Source organism: Condylura cristata, unplaced genomic scaffold (genome assembly GCF_000260355.1).
Source record: "Condylura cristata isolate star-nosed mole 26May11 unplaced genomic scaffold, ConCri1.0 scaffold00024, whole genome shotgun sequence".
Classification (NCBI taxonomy): domain Eukaryota; kingdom Metazoa; phylum Chordata; class Mammalia; order Eulipotyphla; family Talpidae; genus Condylura; species Condylura cristata.
In genome coordinates this window covers 34356659-34378081 of record NW_004567125.1, presented here as the reverse complement: position 1 = coordinate 34378081, position 21423 = coordinate 34356659, and the positions used below count along the sequence as shown (strand labels likewise).

Below are 21423 nucleotides of genomic sequence, written 5' to 3'. Positions count from 1 at the left end.
GCTGTGTGATATTGGGCAAGTCATTCCACGTCTTGATCTCCCCATCTGTGAAAATGACATGCTATGACTACAGCATTTATTTTCAGGGATTGTTGAGAAGATTAAGGAGCTGCTCAGGAGTACTAGGCACACAGCAGATGCCACCTTAGCTGTTATCATCACCACCCCCCCCTTCGGAGGTTGCCTCCACTTACTTCCTCCTGCGATGCCTGCGCTCTTTGTCTTCCCTCCGCGTGTCAGTGTCATACGTGGCTGGAGGGCCATGCCGGTGCCGCCTCCTTCGCTCACCACCATCTGGACCCTCGCCCTCGCCTTCGCCGCCCCGGGCTGGGCGGCTGCCCTCACGGTGGCGGGACCTTCGATCAGCCTTGTCCTCTGTGCCCTCCTCACCCAGCCTGCGGTGGGTCCGATGCCTTCGGGGCTCCCCGTCTGCTCCTGTGCGGGGGGAGCCACTACGGCTCTCTCTGTTGCCCCCCTGCCGGCGAGCGTGCCTGCGGTGGGGGTCCCCGGGTTTGCCTCGCTCAGCCTCACCCTCCCAGAAGCCTGGCTGTTCCAGGCTGCCCTCCCTGGTGTGGTGGTCCGACTCACGGCCATAAGGCCCCTCTCGGCTCAGCTCTGCCTCCTGGCTGCCAGCCCAGGGCCTCTGGGCATCCAGACCCATGGAGCCACTGGGGTCCCGGGCCCGGTCATGGTACCGGGCCTGTTTCCTGAGGAAGTCTTCAGCTCTCTGCTGGCCGAGGCGCTGGTCCACCGTGGGCTCGGCTGCCCTGCTCTTGTTGGTGTTGTTGTTGCGGTTCTCCTGGGGGTCGACCACCAGTGGCCGGTCCAGATGGGTCTTCATGTCTGGCCGCAGGTGCCGGGCATATGAGGCCTTCCAGCGCTCATCAGGGTCCATCTCATTGTACAGGGCCTCCCGGCTGGCCAACAGGTTCTGCTTCCTCATCTCACTTGTCCGCTGCTCCCACACTGACTTGGTCGGCTTCTGGTTCTTCTGTTGCTCCTTTCTGCAAGGCAGGGACGTAAAGGTTAGAGGGCCACTGGGACTGGAAGCTGCGTGGACTTCTCAGGGGATGAGAATTTCAATCCAGGTGGACATGTCCAGCTAGGTGGGCATCTTAGCTTAGGTGGGTCTCTCAATCCATGTGGAATATCCAGCCTGGCTGGATGTCTCTGCCTAACAGTTGTCCTGGGCCAGGTGGGCGTCTCTATCTAGCATGTATCTTGATTGGTGGGGTATTTGCTCTAGTGGGGCCCTCAGCCTAGGTGGGTGTCTCTCATCACTCCTTTTAAAATTGTAGTACATGACCCTCTTGGTGCAACCTTGATGTTTAAAATATTTTAACCCCTGAACTGTTCAATCGCAATGTATGTTTGTGTGGGACACAGGAGGTCTGGGGCTTTCAGGGAGAGCCGGGCAGAGCAGTACCTATTTGCCACAGGTGCAAAGCAACCAGGAAGCCACTACTGGGAGTACTGGCAGGCTGGAGTCCAAGTGGGTGTTTCTGATTTTCCACGGGGCTTGGGCACATTGGTCGTCTCATGCAGAGGGTCCTGTGCAGCTCCATTCCATAGGCTGCTCTCTTAAGACCCCCTGTCTGTTCATGTGCTTTCCTGGGTACCTGCTAGAGGGACCTCCTACTATTTTGGCGAAGAGTCCCTTCTTTGCTGTCCCTTGATGCATTGCCTTGCGTTTAAAAAGTTTCCAGGGCCACTCAAAAAGGCACAATTCAGAACATAAGTGATAATGAGCATCCTTTTAATCAAGACCTTCACCACCTTCTACCTACCAGCAATCTGTCTGCTCTGCCTTTACAATCTGTCCAGAATACAAGTATATCCATTACCCCCTTAGCTACCACCCTGATTCACTCTTTCTTTTGCAATGACCAATGTAGTCTTCTTTAATATGGTTTCCTGACTCCTGCATCAAGTCCCTCGGTTTATTCCCCGAAAGCTGCAGAGGGTGCCTGTGAGCAGTCAGGTCCTATCCCTCTGCTCAAATCTTCCCTGGCTCCCATCTGGCTCTGAGCAAAAGCCCAAGTCCTCCCCACTAATCCACAAGGCCCGTGGGGTGTATTCATCACTTCTGTGCCCTCTCCTCTTCCCATTCTTCCCCTTTATTCACTCTCCTTCAATTACACCTGCCTTCTTCACTTTCTCTAAGCATTCCCGGCACATTCATGCCTCAGGGCCTTTATGTATGCTGTTTCTGCTGTTTTCCTGATCCCCAGGAAACCCCCCAGGGCTCCTCTCTCACCTCCTTCAGGCCTTATCACTTTCTCAATAAGGCTTCCCTGACCATTTTATTTAAAATCACAACTCCTCCCCTAGCACTCCCTACAGCCCAGTTAACTTGTTAATGATACATCTCTAGCACCTAGAACTGTGCTTGGCATTATTAAGGAAAAGTAGGTGGAAAGGCAGAAGTACCTCTTCTTCAAGCTCAACCCTGTCAATTACTGCTCTCTACCTGCAAATCCTCGACTTGGAAAATACAGAGGCTGAGGAACCTGGATATCATCCTGGAGTCAGGGGCACTTACACAGCTATGGACATGTTGGCTGCGGACAGAGGACTCACTTCGGCCACCTCCTTGGCTTTCTGTAGGGCAAGTTTCTGGTTGGCTGCTTCTTCTTCTTCTTGTTCATCCTGAAAGGCACAAGATTCCTGCTCATAAAAAATAATTGGGCCTCAGGGACCCTTCTCTAACCCTACTGTCAGCCAGGGGTCATCCAACCAGACGCAAGGTCTGGGATAGGAATGGACTCCCAAGTTCAGTAAGTGTACTGCTAACTCCATAATGTACAAGTTCAATCAATACCCAGTTCATTTTTTAAAAAAGATGTATTTATTTATGCATATAAGAACTGGGGTACAGGTCAGAGGTATGGGGGGGCGGTGAGAGAGTTCACCAGAGACAGAGTGGGGAGCAGAACAGGCAGATCAATTGAGATACACTGCTAAAGGGAGCAGCGGGCAGGTCAGGAGAGGTCTGACTCATCATGTGGGTCAGCTCCCTGGCCGGGGATGCAGATAGCTTCACAGTGCTGCGCTTTAACCCCTTGGCCAAGAGGGAGGGCCCTCAGCTCTATTTCAACACACAGCCAGAGGAAAATAAAAAGACTCTCTTCCCATCCCACAGTGGAGAATTTTCTGTAAACCATCTCTATGAGTTAGAAATTAATGTAAAGATTTCTCTCCCACCCTATTTTCTTGGCTGTTTAAGCTCTCTGAACCAAGACTTAAGGAAAAAAAATGTTGACTAGCCTCACAGGCAGAAAAATCTAGCATCCCATGGCCTACTTAATGCTTTGCCAACAGCCTCTGGAGTGGGAATCATAGAGATACCTGTATCCCAGACACCACCTGGGCTAGGTGGGAGAGGGGCTGTAGGCACTCGACTGCTTGCCAGCTAGGTTCAGAGAGGTGGGGTAGATGTTTCAAAAATACATACAGAGGGCCCTCCTCAGTGGCGGGTTAAAGCACAGCAGTAAGAAGCTAAAGCCACTTCCACATGAGTTCGATTCCCACCAGCCCCAGAGGTGATCCATGTAGCGCAGCAGACCTCTCCTGACCCACCCACTGCTCTCCTCAGCAGTGTACTTCATTGATCTGCCTGTTCTGCTCCCCATTCTGTGTGTGGTGAATCCTCTCACCATCCCTGCACCTCTGACTTGTACCCCAGTTCTGTATGCAGAAAAAAAATTAATGTATTTAAAAAAATGTAATGTATTAAAAAAATTACATACAGAAAAAGAAGTTTGAGGGGCCTGAATCCCTGTGCTTTCATGTAGGGCCTCATTCGTACAACAGAAAAGTCAACAAAGACCAAAGCAAAGAAAAGCAACAAGAAAGAAAATAGCCAGAAACAAACCCACCATAAAGAAAAGCCCCACTGTGGTGGGCACCTTTCCTCTCATTGCCACCGCTGGGGCAGGAAGCAACCTTACCAGCCTGGGACTGGTCAGATCAGGACTTTCCTGGTAGGTCACAACATGAAGCAGGGCCTGGCTCTCCACCCTGTGCTCTCAAGACCCCCTTCGTCCTGGCACCAAACCCACCACACCCAGGCCACCTGCCACAGAAACACTGCAAATGCAGATTCACAGGCCTCCTGAAGAACCTGGATTGGGCCCCAGAATCTGTTTTTCCAATCAAGTCCCAGATGAACATGAAATACTCTTCCAAGTTTAAGCACCAGGGGGTATGCTGAAGAAACAAGTTCTACACTCTCCTGGGCTTAAATCCCATCTCACCACTGACTACTGTGTGACCTTGGGCACATCACTTAACCTCTCTGTGCTTAACAATTTTTACTTAAATTTTCAATTTCCCCCCAATTACCCTATTTCACTTTTATTTCCTTAGCAATTATCACTATCTTATTACTTTTCCATTCCAATGTCAGCCCCACGAGGGAAGGGATTTTTGCTTGTTTTGTTCATAACTGTATTTCTGGCTCCTAGGCCAGGACTTGCAATTAGGCTCTCAAGAAATGCTTTTGAATGAATGATAAATATATGTAAAGCAGGGCTCAGAAAGAAATTGTCTCCTGGGGTTTCTGTGAGGATTAAATGAGATAAAAACACATGAGGGGCTGAAGCAGGATGTCAGCCGCATGGTATTAAATACCCAGGAAATGTTTGTGGAATAAATGAAAGAAGGAATGTGGCTCTAGACGAATATCCACACTTCACAAGAGATGCTCTTGCCTTTCTCCTTCCCCTTCTCCCACCTACCTGGCTACAGCCTCTTGAGGATGGGCCCTGGACACTGGATGAGCTCATGGCTGGATCAGCCCCAGAGCAGACACGCCAGCCAGCTCCATGGTGGCTCAGCCTATGGTCGTTTGCTTGGAATGGTGGAGACTTCCGTCCCTCCAACCCCCAGTCGAAGCTGTGCCCGGGAAACTCTCTCTCCCTCCTGCCAGGGCCAGCAGATGGAGGGTTGGCAACGTCTGCTCAGTTCAGTTCAGTTCCATGAACTGGTGTCCTGAACACCTTGAGGCTCTGGGGTGGGCTATGGAGCTGAAGGAGGCCCAGGCCTGCCCTGCCACACCGGGGCAAGACCCTGCCTTACACAATGGCCTGCTGGGATGAAGCTTAGATGGGACTCCACTAGCTCCCTAAGGAGCCTTTGTTCCTTCCAAATTGGAAAGTGTCAACCTGTGTAACCATTTGTGCAGTGAACAGCCTGTGTAACCATCTCAGTGACCCTGCTCAGGGGACAAGCTGTGTCACTGAGAGCCTATCTCAGCTAGACCTACCTTCCACTGACTCCCAAGCTGCCCTAGGTACATCTGGCTGTGAATGAGACTGGGTTTCTCCTCTCATGGAGGGTCACTTCCCCAGACCCCAGATTCTCTTCTGGGGGCCACATGAAGATTACTTAATCCCTCATTTCCCCATCTGTGAAAAGAGGTTAACAATACCTCTCCCTCATGATTATTGGTGCCTGACACACAGGATGGTAATTATGTTCTCTGGAGTTGTGATCATTTTTATCATTACCTGCCCCATGGGGGCTGAAAGCCAGCAGGTGTATGGGTAAAAAACTCAGGTTCTGGAGCTTGCCAGGGGCAGATTAAATACCAGTCTCCCCTTGACCAGCTCTGCAAAATGAGAGCTCTGGTCCAGGGCCCAGCTTCTGCCAAATGACTCACAAAGACACACTTTATTAAGCACTGACTGTGTACCAAGAATGTGCCTAGTGTCCGACATGCAGAACCCGATGCTATACATAGCTGCTATAATGTCTTTTCATCTGGGGTCAATGACTGCTTTTCAGAGCCTCAGTTTCCCCTTTGCAAAGGGGCGATTATAGCAAGCCTGGCTCCATGGGAGTCACTGCCACAGGACCCTGTGAGGTTATTCTCTAGCTGTCCTGTCCTTTCAGCTTGAAAGTGGTGCCTGCCTGCCTGGGGGCTGCACCATGCCTTGGAGGTCCCTGGATGCTGCCTACTCCCTACAAACGGGCACTCCGCTGGAGTTTGCCATCTGTTTCCTGCGGCAACCCCGCTGCCTTACCCCTCCCGTCTCCTCTCCTGCAGAATCTGCTTCATTAAGGACAGTCTGTTTCAGCAGGAGGAGCTGACTTCTCCCTGGCACAGTGCAACCACAGCAGAAGTTCTGAGCGTGTCCGCATCCCCATCCCCACCATGCCTGGTATGGCCCTGATCTGCCATGAGCAGGTGGTAACTTTTCCAGAGCAACATTCTCCCACCAACTCCACCTTAGTGAGCTCCTGGGCATTGGCCAGATTATCCACGGCGATGGCCAAGAACACGTTCAGGAGGGTGTCTGCAGAAGCCAGAGTTAGGGAAAGCATCTTGACTTGGGCCCTGAGTATTTGGGTTCCCTCTCCATCTCCTCCCTCCTGGCCCCTCTGCTCTGCATGACAGCTGAGGGAGCACTCCCTTCTTGTCCCCATGGAGGATACAGTTCCCGAAGAGTGTTAGCACAATGAAGTAGATGGAGAACACCATGCCGCCCTGCACGCCCCCCTGAGATTTGATGCCGTCGTACATAACTTCATTCCAGTCTTCGCCCGTCAGGATCTGAAAGGGGACAGAGAAACACACAGCCAACCCCCCTCTCAGCCGCGGGCCCCTCCAAGATGCAGCTGTGGAGCTGGAACCTGCCCATTTGGCTCTTCCTCAACCTCTGTTTTGAGGGATCTTTTCTGTAAGCAGACTGGGCCATCCCTGTACCAGGAGGCTCTCAACCTGGATTTTAGGAAAAGGGGACCCTGGGGAAGGTCCCCCATTCCTCATTGACATAGCTAAACCTTCCCTGACGTAATGAGGACATTGCTGTGGACTGAGTTGTGCTCACATCCCCATCCACCCCCACCTGCTCCCACATTCATATGTCAAAGTTGTAGACTCTTAAGTATGTGGAGATGAGAGATAACTGAGGTTGGATGAGGTCATGAGAGCGGGGCCCTGACGACGGGATTAGGGCCTCTGTAAGAAGAGACTTCCGAGAACTTGGTGTCAGCTTGTCTGTGTCTGTCTCTCATGGTCAATGTCTTTCTCTGTGTCTATCTGTCCATTCTCTACCCATGCTGGTCTCTGTCATGTGAGGATACAGTGCAAAGGCAGTTATTTGGAAGCTGGAAGAGAGACCTCGCCAGGAACTAGTGCTGTGAATGCCCAGTTCCCACAGTTCCAAACCACAGAACTGTCAGAAAGGTGTTTCTGTAGCTGAAGCCGCACAGCCCTGGCATTTCTGGACTGGGGCAGGGACAGCGCCAGGGGCCAGAGAAGCCTCCAGCACAGGGGCAGATTGTTGGCAAGTAGAGACTGTGCCGATGCTGATGGAGGGGCCGAGGGGATGTGTGTGGAGCTCACACAGTTGTAAAGCGACCACCCAACATCCCTCCTTTCTAACAGGGCCATGAGGATCAAGTAAACGGGAAAGTAACAGTGACAGACATGAGTCACTGTAGGGTTTCTGAGCCTCAGCAATGCTGACATCTGGGACCAAGGTTCTGTGGTGGAGGCTGTCTGTGCACTGTGGTGTTGAGCCTCCACTCGCTAGATGTGCCCCCTCCACACACACCACTGTGACAACCAAAAATGTTTCCAGACACTTCTAATGTCCTTAGGGAATTGCTCTTGGCCCAAACCTCCTGTGTTAAAGATAGGCGAGTGTCAATTACTACTATTTATGTGGGGACTTTGGCTTCATATATGGTTCCTGTTCCAACTCCCTATCTGGGGATCTGATTTAGAAACTAACTTCCCTAAAACCCTGGAAAAGGGGGAAAGTAGAATCACATTTCCCACAGACTCTGTCCCCATTAAGACAGAACCCACTGGGGAAGCCCTGGAAGCCCCAGCGAGCCTAGTCCGGAGCTCTGGGTGTGTGCTACATGGGTGCAGAGGTGGTCTGGCGAGGGTCACGGGGCCCAGGTGTCTTCCAATCTAGGGATGAGGACTGTATTTTATTTTTGTGTTCTAATCTCTGACATCTGGAGCTCTGTTGGCCTTGGAGAGACCCAGGGCTAGCTACTTCCTGGAGAGAGCGAACAACTTGTGAAGCATGCTTCCCTACCAAATGCCTCCTCAACTGGACCCTTACACTCAGGGTCTGCTTACCACCTTCCGAAATCACCCTAAGGCAGGTCCCAGCTGACTAGGTCTAGTCCCAGGGCTTGCCGAAATATTTCAAATCAGCCAATGCTAAGCCTGCTTATCCTGCCATTCTTGTGCTTCTTCCTTCCTGAGAAACCACAATAAAAGCTCTTGCCCACGCTTCCTCCTCCCTCTGCCTCCAGACCAGACCAGACCAGACCAGACCAGGCACTTCCCTGTGTGGTCTTGTGTGCTGTGGGGCCTGTGGAAGGTCGTACCTGAAACACTGTCATTATTGCTGCTGGAAAAGTGTCGAAGTTGGTAGGAGGAGTCCCTTCATCGAAATTAAACCTGCAGGGAGGACACAGACATTTCACCTTACACCCCACCCCACTGCCATCTTGTCCCCCCAGGGCAGCACCTTTATCACCTCTGTTTCCCAGAAGGGCACCTAGCTTGTCAGGGGCAACGGGGTTGTGAAGAGGACAGGCTGCATGATGAAGGGGTAAGATCTCAGGAGGCACTGAGGGAATCACGAGGCAGGGTGTGTGTGTGGGGGGGTTGGTCTCCAGTCAGACTCCAGGGAAGCAGAACTTGAATATCTACTGAGCACTTACTGGCCACCAAAGAGTTGCATTCCCAAGAGGGCGAAGACAACGATGAAGAGGAAAAGGAGGAACAACAGGCTGATGATGGATTTCATGGAGTTGAGAAGAGAGACGACCAGGTTCCTGAGAGACGCCCAGTACCTGCCAAAAAAGGCCGGGTCGGGAACAAGGGTGGGTGGTTGGGTTGGGCCAGGATGGTGGCAGTGGAACCCCACCTTCCCATCCTGCTGGAGCGGCCCCCATCCCGGCCCTCAGAATGCCAGGGGACCCCCAAAACTTACTTTGTGACTTTGAAGATACGCAATAACCTGAGGGCTCGTAACACGCTGATGCCAAAGGACGTACCAGGTTTTATGACGGCCCAGATGACCTCGAAGATGCTCCCGATGATAACCTAGAACCGAGGACCAGATGCTGTGTCCCTGTGGAGACTCACAGCAGCCCAACCCATGACACCCCAAATGGAAGCAATGTGAGGGTCTCAGACCCCTCTAATCCCTTCTCTCTCAAGAACTCTCACTGCAACTAGCACCTATGTGAAGGTAGGGCATGTCGGCTCCTTGGGAGGTCTCAGGGGCCCCAGACATAATCGCCATTCTGAATTTTGTAATAACTATCTCCATGCCTTTTTAAAAAGCCTGAGGTAAAATTCACCTTAGTTACATAAAATCACTCAATTTAAGTTGAATTTAAATCATTTGAAGTGATTTAAATTCAGGGGCATTTAGTCTATTCACAGTGTTGCAAAACCATCACCTCCAAAACATTTTTGTCACCCCCAAAGTAGACTCTATGCCCAAGAGCAATCCTGTGCTCCTAGCCCCCCTCAACCACTAATCTACTCTGTTTCTGTGGATTTGCTGGTTCCGGATATTTCATATAAATGGAATTATGTGGAGTGTGACCTTTTGCGTCTGCCTTCTTTTACTTAGCATAATGCTTTTGAGGTCTTTGCCTTTTAAGTGTATCCAAGCACCATTCCTCATTGACATAGCTAAATCTTGTGCATCTGAACTTTCACGACCGACCGGAAGCATGGCTGTGGGGACAGGCTTACAAGCACCTGCCCGCCTCTGCTGTTTGAGCTGAGACCCGCCTGCTGTGGGGGTGGCTGTCTGTCTACGCCTTACACACACACATGCCAGTTCTTCTAAGAGTGGTGCTTGGGGTGTTTGGTCTATATTAGAAACAAGGCTGTTCAGGACATTCTGAGGTTCTCCGGGTGAACCCCAGCAGAACCGTCGGGTTTTCCCTGCTTCCTTAAGGAGACCACACTTCTTTCTGCACCCTGTTGCTCTTCTCCTGGCAGGGTCTGAGAGGCCTGCACCCTCTGTATTCTGTAGCTAGTGTTTGTGATTGCCCTCTTCCTCTTTTTGCATTCTGCTGAGTCTCTCCTACTCAGACGTGACCCTGCCTCCGCCCCTTTGAGGTCCCCAGGCATCAGCCACTCTGAGTGAGAGCTGGGGAGATGAACTCCAGAAACCAGAACACTTACCCCGCAGTCAAAGCAGTTGAAGGAAGAGTGGAAGTAAGGCCGCGTCCCAAGCCCGTACATTTTTATAAACATTTCGGACATAAAGAGTCCTAAGAAAATGAATTCTGCATAGTCTAGAAAGCAGGGGGTGGAAACAGAGAAGAGGTTAGGTGTGTGGGGTGGAGGCGGTCGGTCGCAGGGGGCTCCGCTTTCCCATTGATAGTAACCCTTTCTCACCCGCCAGGGCAGGCAGGGAGAGAGCAGGCAGTCCTTGACAGCTCTGGCCTACGATCATCCATGCTTCCTTTCCACCGCCTCAGTCCCCCCAACCCCCTTAAGGGAAAGAACAACAATTGACCACCATTCACGCCTGGCTGACCATAAAAAGAGAGAGAGAACATTGATGGGCCCCCATATTGTAGTGTTAGACCTCATTGGATCAAAGATGGATGCAGGTTACTTCCAAGGATCTCCATTTTGTGCTGGTGGTGGGGTGGGGAGGGTTTCCTGTGCATTTATTATATGTAAACATGACTAAACAATTTAACTAACTCACCAACCAACTAAGCAACAAAATAACAATGCCCTGCAATGCCAGGGTGTCATCATCTAAGAATTATAATTAATCCACTTTCATATGCCTGAGCTCCAAGGAAAACCAGAGCCCTAATGGTGTCTCATGCGTAACCCTTATATTAGGAACTTAGTTGATCACCCCAGATCTAAGGCAAGACCTCTCCCAATGTGGAAAGCCAATTGGACAGAAAATGTTTGCTGGAAATCATTTTTTTGCTGATTCTAAAAATTCTTGAACAGAGAAAGCCTATTGTTTTTTGGGAAGCACAGCAGTGCAGATGTGGGGCGGGGGACAGGTAAAATGTGGGCGTTTGTTTGCCCCACCAAAGAAATGGATATTCTCAGCCCTTTTCTGAGGGCCAGGAAGAGTAGCATGGAGTAGGAAGATTGGGAGCCAGGAGGGCCTGGGCACGTACCTTGTAGAGGGAAAGGAGAAGGGTGTGTTTCTAAGGGGAGGAAACACTCAGAAAAGGGTGACAGGGGACTCAGACTACTAAAAATTTCAGTTTTGGTGTAACAGGTTAAAGCTCAGCTCTGTGAAACTATCTGCAGCCACTGCAGCACGAGTTCGATTCCCCACCCTAGAGGTGACCCACATGGCGCAGCAGACCATGTGCAGATAGTGGAGCCAGGAGTCAGGAGATGCTCCTGTCTCTCCCACTGCTCCCCTCAGCAGTGTTTTTCTGTCTAGCTACCTGTTCTGCTCCCCACTCTGTCTCTGGTAAATCCTCTCACATACCCACACCCCAGCACCTCTGGCTGGTACCCCAGTTCTTGTATGCATAAATAAATAAATTAAAAAAAAATTCAGTTCTGGGGCCCTCTCTGGTGGTGCAGCAGGGTAAAGCACAGCACTGAGAATCTAAAGCCGCTTCCGCATGAGTTTGATTCCCACCTGCCCGGGAGGGTAACCACATGGCGCGGCAGACCTCTCCTGACCCGCCCACTGCTCCTCTCAGCAGTGTACTTCGTCAATCTGCCTGTTCTGTTCCCCACTCTGTCTCTGGTGAGGCCTCTCACCGCCCCTGAGCCTCTGGCCTGTACCCCAGTTCTGTATGCATAAATAAATAAATCTTTTAAAAAAAATTTCAGTTCTGGTCACAGAGGTCAAAATGCATGTTACATCATTCTAAGAGGTGGTTTGAACGGACTCAAGTTCATCCTCATTCATTTCTGGTGGAAACTCCCTTAATTTTAGGATGCCAAGGGGCTTCCAGAGTCTGAGGGAAACTGTTGGGGCGCTAGGACAAAATGATTAGTGAAAGCAATCTGTCCATAACATCTGGTGCCTTCCAAGAATTATCAGAAGCAACTCTGGGAGGACTTGCAAGTTTCCAAGATGCTTGTTTCCCAGCTAGCAGGAGACCTGGTAGCTGCTGCTGCGCCAGGTCTGAAGGAATCATCTGCACATAGCAATGGGCCTGGAAGAATGCTCAGGGTCATGTGATTTTTTTTGAGACCCAGAGAAACCACCACACTCCTTACATTCCAAGACAGACATTTTTGTTCACATTTTGACATCTCTGAAACTGGGGTATATCTTAAAATAAGCATGCCCTAGTTTAGATTGTTTTACTTCTTAGTGACACATAGGACAAAAACAACTTATGATTGAAGATGTGTTCAACTGAGGGACCATGGTAATGACTTGTCCAAGGTCACATAGTGAGTTAGGGGCAGACTTAGGTGACTTGATGATCAAAGCTGGGATTTTTTTCCCTAAGCCTCTTGGCTCAAATCCTGACTCCATCACTTATTAGCTACATGATCCCAGGCAAGTTACTTAACCTCACTGTGTCTCAGTTTTCTCCACTGGAAAATGGGGATAAAGAACCTTTACAGACAAAGAGGCCCTGGCTAGGAAATTCCAATCCTCTGTTCCTGAACCAGAACAGACAGAGCAAGGTAATTAGTGAGGAGAATATGGGAGATTAAAAATAGACTATCAGAGGAGGTTAAAACAAGAAGTAAAGAGTCCTCATTTATAAGAGACTCCAGGGGGACCAAAAGCAATTACTAAGGTTGGAACTGGGTCAGGGCTCTTGGAAGGAGAACTGGCCCCTGTAGGGTGTCCTGGGGCGGGGGTTGGCCAATGTGACTGGGAACAATGAGGGTTACAGGGAGCGTATGACCTGGACCCTGCACCCAGGCCTGTCTCATGGCTGTCTCTCTCATGGCTGGACCAGGCCAGAGGGCAGAGAATCTGTAGATCTCAGTCAGATGAATCAGCATATGCAGGAGTAGGACAGCCAAGAGACAGACAGACTTTAGGAAGCTCTTGCTTGGGGATCAGTAGTCAAAGCTAGGGCATCTACTTACTGTCCTCACTGCTCAGACACTACTTTTATTGATTTCTCAGAGCTCTTTACTTTTAAAATCCTGGTCAGAGGTCTCCCCACCTTTCTCCACTTGTCGCCTTCACTGGGCCATTAAGTTTGACATTAACTGATTCTAATCCTGGAACATGGGAGTAAGTCAAGAAAAGCAAAGTGATGGAGGTCCTGGAACCCACTGAGGGAGCAAGATGGCCTCACTTTTGTTGGGGGTGATCTTTGGGAATGAATCCTAGACAGGGAAATAAGAAAGGGGAGAAGCAGAGTGGGGAAAGAAACGGAAGATATGTACGAAAGAAGAAACAGTCTGAAATGAGTAGAGAAAAAAGGCAACACACAAGCCACTCTCCGTCCGCAAGGCCCCCATCTCTCAATCACTAACTATTTTAACATTTCCAGAGATGTACCTGTCTCTATCTACCTCTCTCTTCTCTCTTGCAGTGTCACTTTCACTAGTCCCCTATACCGCTCTCAGAAAGGGCTCATGGCAGTGCTTGGCGTCCTGAATTCCAGCTCTAGCTCTTAGACCGGGTGAGGGTGGGCTCTGACAACAGGGCAGCAGCAACATCAACCTCACTCCCAATTGCAGACATGGTCGAAGGAACAGGTAAATTCAGTGAGGACCAAATTCGGTGAGGCACACATGCTGCCGAAGGAGGGGGACCAGAGGCCAGGGAGTGAGGAAGGCTGTGGAGCTGTGGCAGAGTGGACGGTACTCACAGAGGAAGTCGGAGAGCCACTCGGGCTGGTTGTAGTGAACAATAGCGACACACAGCGTGTTGAGGGCTACCAGACTGAGCACAGTCCAGTAGAAGGCCTGAGTTTTGACCATGCGGCGGATATAGAAACGCATCCTCCTTTCCTTTTTGTGAAAAAAAGTTGAGTTCTCCAGCTTGGCACTTTTAATGCTGGCTCGAGCAAAGGGAGACCCTGCCACAGAAAGGACAGAGAATATCAGGATGTTCCTGTGGAGAAAATTAACCGACACATGGATTATAAGTGGGGGAGCCAACAGCTTCCTCTGACCCAAAGGAACCATCATGGCCCAATGGGCCTAGTTTTCAAGAGATGGGGTTTATGAGGACATAGTGCCCCTAAGAATAACAGTATTGAAAATAAGCAATGAGAACTTAGGATGTCAAATGATGGGCAGTGGCTCTCTCTTGTCAGTCAACTTTCTGCTTCTCCCTCTTGCAGCCATGTTGAGGACTCTGTAGGCATGCCACAAAGTGGAATGAGGCAGGAGCCTCAGCACAGGACCCCTAGAAGGGGCAGGTAGCAAAGCTGCATGGAGCATGCTTGGAAAGCCTTTAGAGGGAGGTGTGGATAAGATGCTAATTTTCTGTGGACATTTCACTTTAGAAATGATCACTAAGGATCTTAAGCATTTATGGAGAACCCACTGTATTCCAAGTGCTCAGGATACACTAGTTAATAGAGAGCCTTGTCCATTTGGGACTCACACTTTAGTACTGGAGACAGACAGCAAGTTAAAATATAATAAATCACAATGTAATAAATAAATAAGGTAATGGTGTGATGGAGGTGAAAAATACTTCAAAGAAGAAAAAGTAAATTAAGGAGAGTGAGATTCCCAGGAGGGACATAAGGTAGGTTGCAGTAATAAACTGAGTGCTCAAGGTGAAGGTCTTGAAGTACTAAGTCACCTTAGTATTTTAGGGAGAGGAACCAGCAAGTGCAAAGGTCTGAGGCAGGAATGTGTTTGTCTGACACATTTGGGGAACAGCACAAAAAGACCAGTGTGGTTGGGTTTGGACTGGTTCATGGGGGGAGAGGAAGGGAGTGAGGGCAGGGATGGGACAGGACAGATTGAACCTAATCTTGTGGGTCATTGGGGTAGGATTTTGGTTTTTACTCCAGATGAGGTAGGCGCCATGGAGGTTCTGAGTAGAAGATTGATGCCACTGACTCAGATACTCACAGGCACCCACTGGCAACTGGGCAGGGGGAGGGAAACAGACTGTTGAGGATGAGGTCAGGAACTGGTGAACCAGGAAGGAGGGGAACATGGGTCCAGACATACAAAGATTGAGACTGGACAATATGGTGACAGAAAAAAGGGAAGAGTGTGCAGATGTGGAATATATTATTTAAGGTAGATTTCAACATTTGCTGATAGATCAAGTGTGGGTGTGAGAAAGGGGAAGGAGTTCAGGTAGGTGTTTGGCTTGATCCTCTGGAGGGACTGAGCTGCTATCCACTGAGAGGGGTAGATTGTGGGGGGAGGATCAGAACTCAGCTACAGACAGATTGATTTGATCTTTCAACATATCTCTTCTTGAAAACTTTCATTTGCATTCATTTGTTTATTGTTCTTGTTGGTTCATTCATTCTTCCTGTCATTCATTTGTTCATTTATTAGTATCTTCAAACGTCCAGTCTTTCATTAGTTCATTCATCCTTTGGTTCACTGATTCATTGGAGCTTTAATTTGGTCATTCATTCTTTCATTAGTGTGTCACTTGTTCATTCATTCATCCATCATTCATTAATTCATCCACTCATTCATTAGTTGAACTCTCTACTCACTCATTCATCCATCCTTATTCATTGACCCTATTCCATCCAGGCAGGGACACAGCAAACACCGTGTAGGACAACATTTCTTATTAGCACAATTCTGAACAGAGGTTGTGAGTTGCACTTATGGGGCCATACTGATTCGTTCTGATTTATAAAAGTTGAAATTACTGGTCCACATTTAAAAACTGGGAGATTTTTCATAAAATATGGACTTCAGATTCTCAAGATGTAAATAACAGTTGACATTTATTGATTAGGTATCAGGCATGGCAGGAGACACATTTTACACAGTAAGTTATTTGTTCCTCATCAGAACTGTAGTAAGTAGAGACTCCTACTCTCACATTTTATAGCACAGAAAATGGAGGCACAGAGGGAAGAGGGATCCAGTGACAGGTTAAGAAGCACGGAGTCAGCTCTGCATCTGCCATGCTGCATCACTCTTGCAATGTGTGAAGGGAATGGGCACATTCCACTGGCAGTAGTCAGCTAAGCTGAGGGGCTGGACCCTTCCCTCCTGTCTATTACCTGACTGATTCACAGGCATTGGGAACCCCAGGGTGGTCCTTCATAGTCCTCCCCAGCTTGGGAAAACCTGGTCCTAGGGCCTCCAGTTCCCAAAGAGGTACCCAGACCTCATCCACAAGGTTTGGCAAAGAGGAATGAAGGTCTTAAGGGTCAGGATGGATGCTCCATGGGAGGGATGGAGAATGAAGGAAGAGAAGGAGTGGAGGGGTGAAGAAAGAAGAGAGAGAGGGGAGGAAATAGAGTGGAAGAGTGATATTACAGTGCCCTTTGGTGCCCACTCCTGCCGGAGTCACATTGAAAACCTGGCTCCATCGCCAACTGGTGAACGACCTTGAGCAGGTGACCTCGAGTCATGGGGTTCTAGTACTTCCAGTTGTAAACTGAGGATAATGACACTTCCCACCTCACAGGGCTATTGGGAGGAATCAATGAATTAATTCCCTTGGCACGACACTGTCACATTATCATTATTAGGTACAAAATCTGCTGCAAGCTCAGGACCTGAAATCAAGACCCAGGTCATGTGCCAAATCATCCCTGGGCCTGGTGACAGCCTTCAGCAGCCATGTCACTACTTGGGAAGTATTAACTGAACACCCACTTCATGCTAAGCCTTGTGCTAGCTGTGTACTGTGACCTCTATTTATTGCTTCGCATGTTCACTCTGATCCCTATCCCGATCCCATTCTTATCTCTACTTTTTCTCTATGTTCTGGAATTATCATTGCAGGCAATCCTATGGTTTTAAAAATAAGTTAACTAAGATATTCTATGAAATGTAATAGACCCAAAATGTCATCATTCCAACATGGAATCAATACAGAAATATACTTAAGAGCTGTAGGTTGAACTGTGTCACTCTGAAGAGATGTGTTGAAGGCCTAATCCCTGGCACCTGTGACTGTGACCTTATTTAAAAAGTATTTGCAGATGTTATCAAGTTATGATGAAGTCAAACTCAATTCAAGTGGGCCCATACCCAATGGCCCTAAATCCACTGGCTCATGTCCTTAGGTGGGACACAGATTTACAAGGAGACAGAATGACCAAGCAGAGACTGGACTGGTGGTGCTGATTCAAAGGTGCCAGGTCGTCAGCTTCTCAGAGCTAAGAGAGAAGCATGAGAATGATTCTCCCTTAGAGCCTTTAGAGACAGTGGCAGCCTGCTGATAATCTTGATTTGTTGGGGTTTCTGGTCTCTGGAACTGTGAGAGAATAAATGTTTTTGATTTTTTTTCAAAGGTATACAATCTGTGGTACTTTGTCTCAGCAAAGAAATATGGCCCATGTGGACCTCTTACTATTAAAACAGTCAAGATGGAATTTGATTTTCCTAGAGAAATGGTGGTGATGGCAACTAGCATTCATGGCTCAACTTTTCCTATTAATGACTCAAGTTCTCTATTTCAGCGTTAAGTTCATTAATTTTAAATGAGTTCATTAACTTTTAATGTATTTATTAAAGGATCTGACAGTAAGGTAGAAACACCAATTATAAGATGGTGTTCACTATGGTACAACATGAGGGTGAAGACACGCAACTTCTGTCTTACTTTGAAGCAATTGTTCTTATTCATAGGAATAAAGCATTTTGTTGTCAGAACCCTGAAATTCCAGGGGTCTTTTTCAGGGGTTTGGAAACCACAGCCTAGAGCTGAGGCCCTTCCTGTGCAGCTTTTGAGCTTCCAGGCCAAGGATCTGGGTTTTGGTGGGTTTGTCTGGAACAAACCTAATCCCAGCAGACCAACTCACTGGCCTGGATTTGGGATTCATTTAGAAAACTGCAGGTCACCTGCTTTCTTAGCAGAGGTGTCACAGGACAGCGTCAGCTCTTGTTCAGCTTGACAACTTCCTCGGCTTCCTTTCCTCAAATGTTTCACCAATGCTGGCCTTAAATCTGAATTCTTAAAGCAGCAATTTTTTTTGTCAGTCACAAATTTAAGAGTGGGGTTCCCCATGACGAACTCTCTGTGAATATCTCCTATATGAGGCTCTCTGGATCTTCCCCTCATTATGAACTAAACCATGTCCTCATCAATGTTCACATGTCCTCAGTACCTCAGAATATGATTGCATTTGGTGACAGTACCTTGAAAAGGGTAATTTAATTAAAATGAAGTCATCAGGGTGGGTCCTAATCCTAGCCCCATAGAAATGAAGTCCTTCTAGAACAGCAGTTTGCCCAGAAGGAAGACCATAGACAAACACTAAAAGGAAACAGCCTCTACAAGCCAAGGAATGAGGTAAGAAGCCAGTCCTGCCGACGCCTTGATCTCCTGTGACAAAATAAATGTGTACCATTTAAAGGACTCAGACTGTGCCAGCCCTAGTAAACCACTACATTCTCCTCTTTCCACTTGAAGTTCAATTCCTCAATGTCTCTTTCATTCATTTTCTTTAGTTTTCCACCAAATTCCTCCTTGACCCATACAGTTAATAGATTCCATATAATTAGTGTCTGTTGTTTTTGAGCAACTTTAAAATTAACTAGTTACTACTCTGATTAAAAAATACAATGTAATTGGCCCTCCCTGGTGGCGCAGCGAGTTAAAGTACTGCACTAAGAAGCTTAAGCCACTTCCGCATGAGTTTGATCCCTGCCTGCCCGGGAGGAGATCCACATGGCATGGCAGACCTCTCCTGACCCACCCGCTGATCCCCTCAGCAGCGTATTTCATCGATCTGCCTGTTCTGCTCCCCATTCTGTCCCCGGTGAATCCTCTCACCCTCCACATCTCTGGCCTGTACCCCAGTTCTGTATGAATAAATAAATAAATCTTAAAAATATATACAATGTAATTTATTCATTCATACTTTGCAGAAAAATGTTGCAAAGAAAGTAAAAAGAAAAAAAAAACCCTGCAATCCTCCAATTTTCACAACTTCAGGTACATCTTACACTTCCTACTGTTTTCTTTTTAAATGGGATCATAGATTTTATATATTGTTATGTATCATGTATTATCCCTTGAAAAGTAAATTTCAAACATTCTCCTTATCAGTAGCAACTTTTCTCCTGGCTGCATAACATTCCACTATATAGTCAAGTGTCAAGTAATAATGTGGACCTATTTTATGAAATGTGTTGTTAGGTGATTAAGTCACTGTAGAACTATAGAGTGTGATTACATAAACATAGATAGTATAGCCTACCCCAACTTTAGGCTAGATGATACAGCCTATTGGGAGCTTCATATATGAAGTTCAATAGGGATTGAGAAGTTGTTAGGTGATACATAAATTTCATTAATCATCTCTCCCTTGATGGGTATGTAGATTGTTTCTGGATTTACTTATTTGAGTGCCAGAAACAATGTTGCTAAGAAGAGACTAGTACACAGCTCTTGTGCACACATACAAAAATACTGTGGAGTGGAAATGCTAGGACTAAGAGTATAAGCATTTATAATTATGATGCCAGTCATACACCAAAAGCACTACAATCACACTCCTATCAACTGCGTATGAGAATACCCATTTCCCCACATCCTTGCTAACACTTTCTCATCTCTTCCAAGATGATTAATTAACATAGCATCTTTCTGTGATTAAGAAATCTCATCCATAGAGGAGATCCTCACTTGGGTACACCATTTTTTTTTTTCAGTTTAATAAAAGTGGCATAAACAAAAAACTCTGCCTATCAAAATACTACAAAGCAGACTGTAAAGAACAGAAGGAACTAGATTGGGAAGATAGGTGGGGCAGACAACTAATTCAACTGATTTAATGCACACAGCACTGAGGATGTGTCTCAATTCTTAAATTTGCAGGAAGGAGATAAACAGATCTCCAAATGGAACTAGGACTACTTCATCATTATATGGGAAAGAGTGTTTTGGCTAGAAATTAAAAATGCAAATTCAAAGAAGCTTTAAGGTATCATTATAGACCAACTGAACTGGGAGAGGAAATGAAGTGGGTAATGTGCAATGGCCGGGGTGGGGAATCTGAACAAACACATACATACTTGGCAGCTTTATAAATGGGTTCAATGATTCTGAAACTCAAAATGGCTCTGTGAATAATGAGTTGAAAAGCTGCTAATATCTTTGATCCTATAATTATCCCTAAGGAAATACGCCCTAAGGGTAGGGGGGAGTAATTGTACATAAATGTTCACAGCAGTGCTCCTTGTCAGGGTAAAAATTGGAAACAACTCAAACACCATGTAATAGAGCCGTGGGTAAGCAAACCATAGTGCAGCCCTCCTTATGGTGTATGGGATGCAATGGAAATTCTGCAGTAAGGTTATAAGGGGGTTCAGTAAAAATAAATAAATAAATAAAAGTGTAGTATAAAATACTTGGTGCCTGTGTAACTAGAAACACGTGTATTTCTGAAGTTCCCTCTTCCTTCCCTCCCTGGCCCTCCTATCCTTCCCCATCATTTCTCCCTGTATGCTCTGGCCACAGTTCTCCCATCTGCCTAAATGCCTTCCCTCCAACCCCCACCCCCAAATTCTTGTGTTATTTTCTATGCCTACGTGTTTTCTCATGGACTCTTTCATTACTGGAATGAGAAAAAGACCCATTTCAAAAAACAATATATTTTTGGAGAAGATCACAGTCTCCCTCGGGGGGGGGGGCAGAAAAAAGTCAATGTCTTTCCCCTTCCACTGTGAGCTCTGCCCTCTGTGAGAGCAGCGTGGCAGGTTCCAGGGCTCTGTCCACTACAGGCACTTGCATGGCCACCTATCCTTCAGTTTTCGACCCCCGTGTCCCCCCTCTGATTACACCTTGCTCTTCTAGAGCTGGCCATCTGGAGCATCTCCCCTGAAGTACCTCTGGCATTGCACCTCCATTTGTACCATTATCTGTTTAATATCTGTTTCCTGCACTGGGCACTTAATTAGAATAGACCCTCAGCAAGCTATTCTAAGTGTCCTATATGGATGATTTAGTTAACCCAGGCAACAATAGTAAAATATAGGCACTATTGTTACCCTCACAATCACATCACCTGTCCCAGGACACATAGGTGACAAAAAGGCAGAGTCAAGACCTTAGTCCAGGTAGTTTGGCTCCCAAGTCCATTGTCCCTGTTTCTTGGGCCAATGCTGATAAACCACCACTAAGCTGTAGTGCAGGAGGGGCGACTCACCCACAGAGGCAATATCGGCCAGCTGATCCTCAGCCTCCTCGGGGTTGAGCAGGTCAGTCTTGCTTTTCTTTATGGTGGCTCTCCGCAGAGCTCCAACAATGGAAACATGGCAAGAGAAAATGACGTTACCCTTTTTGCAATAATGACAACCTCACTGAGTGTGTCTGTGGCACTGGGTGT

The 21423-nt window shown here is 47.7% G+C and overlaps 1 protein-coding gene across 1 annotated transcript in view; it reads right to left on the bottom strand.

Moving 5' to 3' along the window:
• CACNA1A (calcium channel, voltage-dependent, P/Q type, alpha 1A subunit) overlaps positions 1-21423 on the bottom strand; it is a 209890-nt gene that overhangs the window by 66429 nt on the left and 122038 nt on the right. Inside the window, exons 10-19 of the mRNA XM_012728946.1 lie at positions 21244-21333; positions 13789-13998; positions 10181-10293; positions 8967-9079; positions 8695-8826; positions 8356-8428; positions 6439-6556; positions 6232-6299; positions 2543-2649; positions 195-1004 (exon numbers count right to left, since the gene is read on the bottom strand). Coding sequence (XP_012584400.1) covers positions 195-1004; positions 2543-2649; positions 6232-6299; positions 6439-6556; positions 8356-8428; positions 8695-8826; positions 8967-9079; positions 10181-10293; positions 13789-13998; positions 21244-21333 — 1834 coding nt within the window. The remainder of the gene's footprint in view (positions 1-194; positions 1005-2542; positions 2650-6231; positions 6300-6438; positions 6557-8355; positions 8429-8694; positions 8827-8966; positions 9080-10180; positions 10294-13788; positions 13999-21243; positions 21334-21423) is intronic.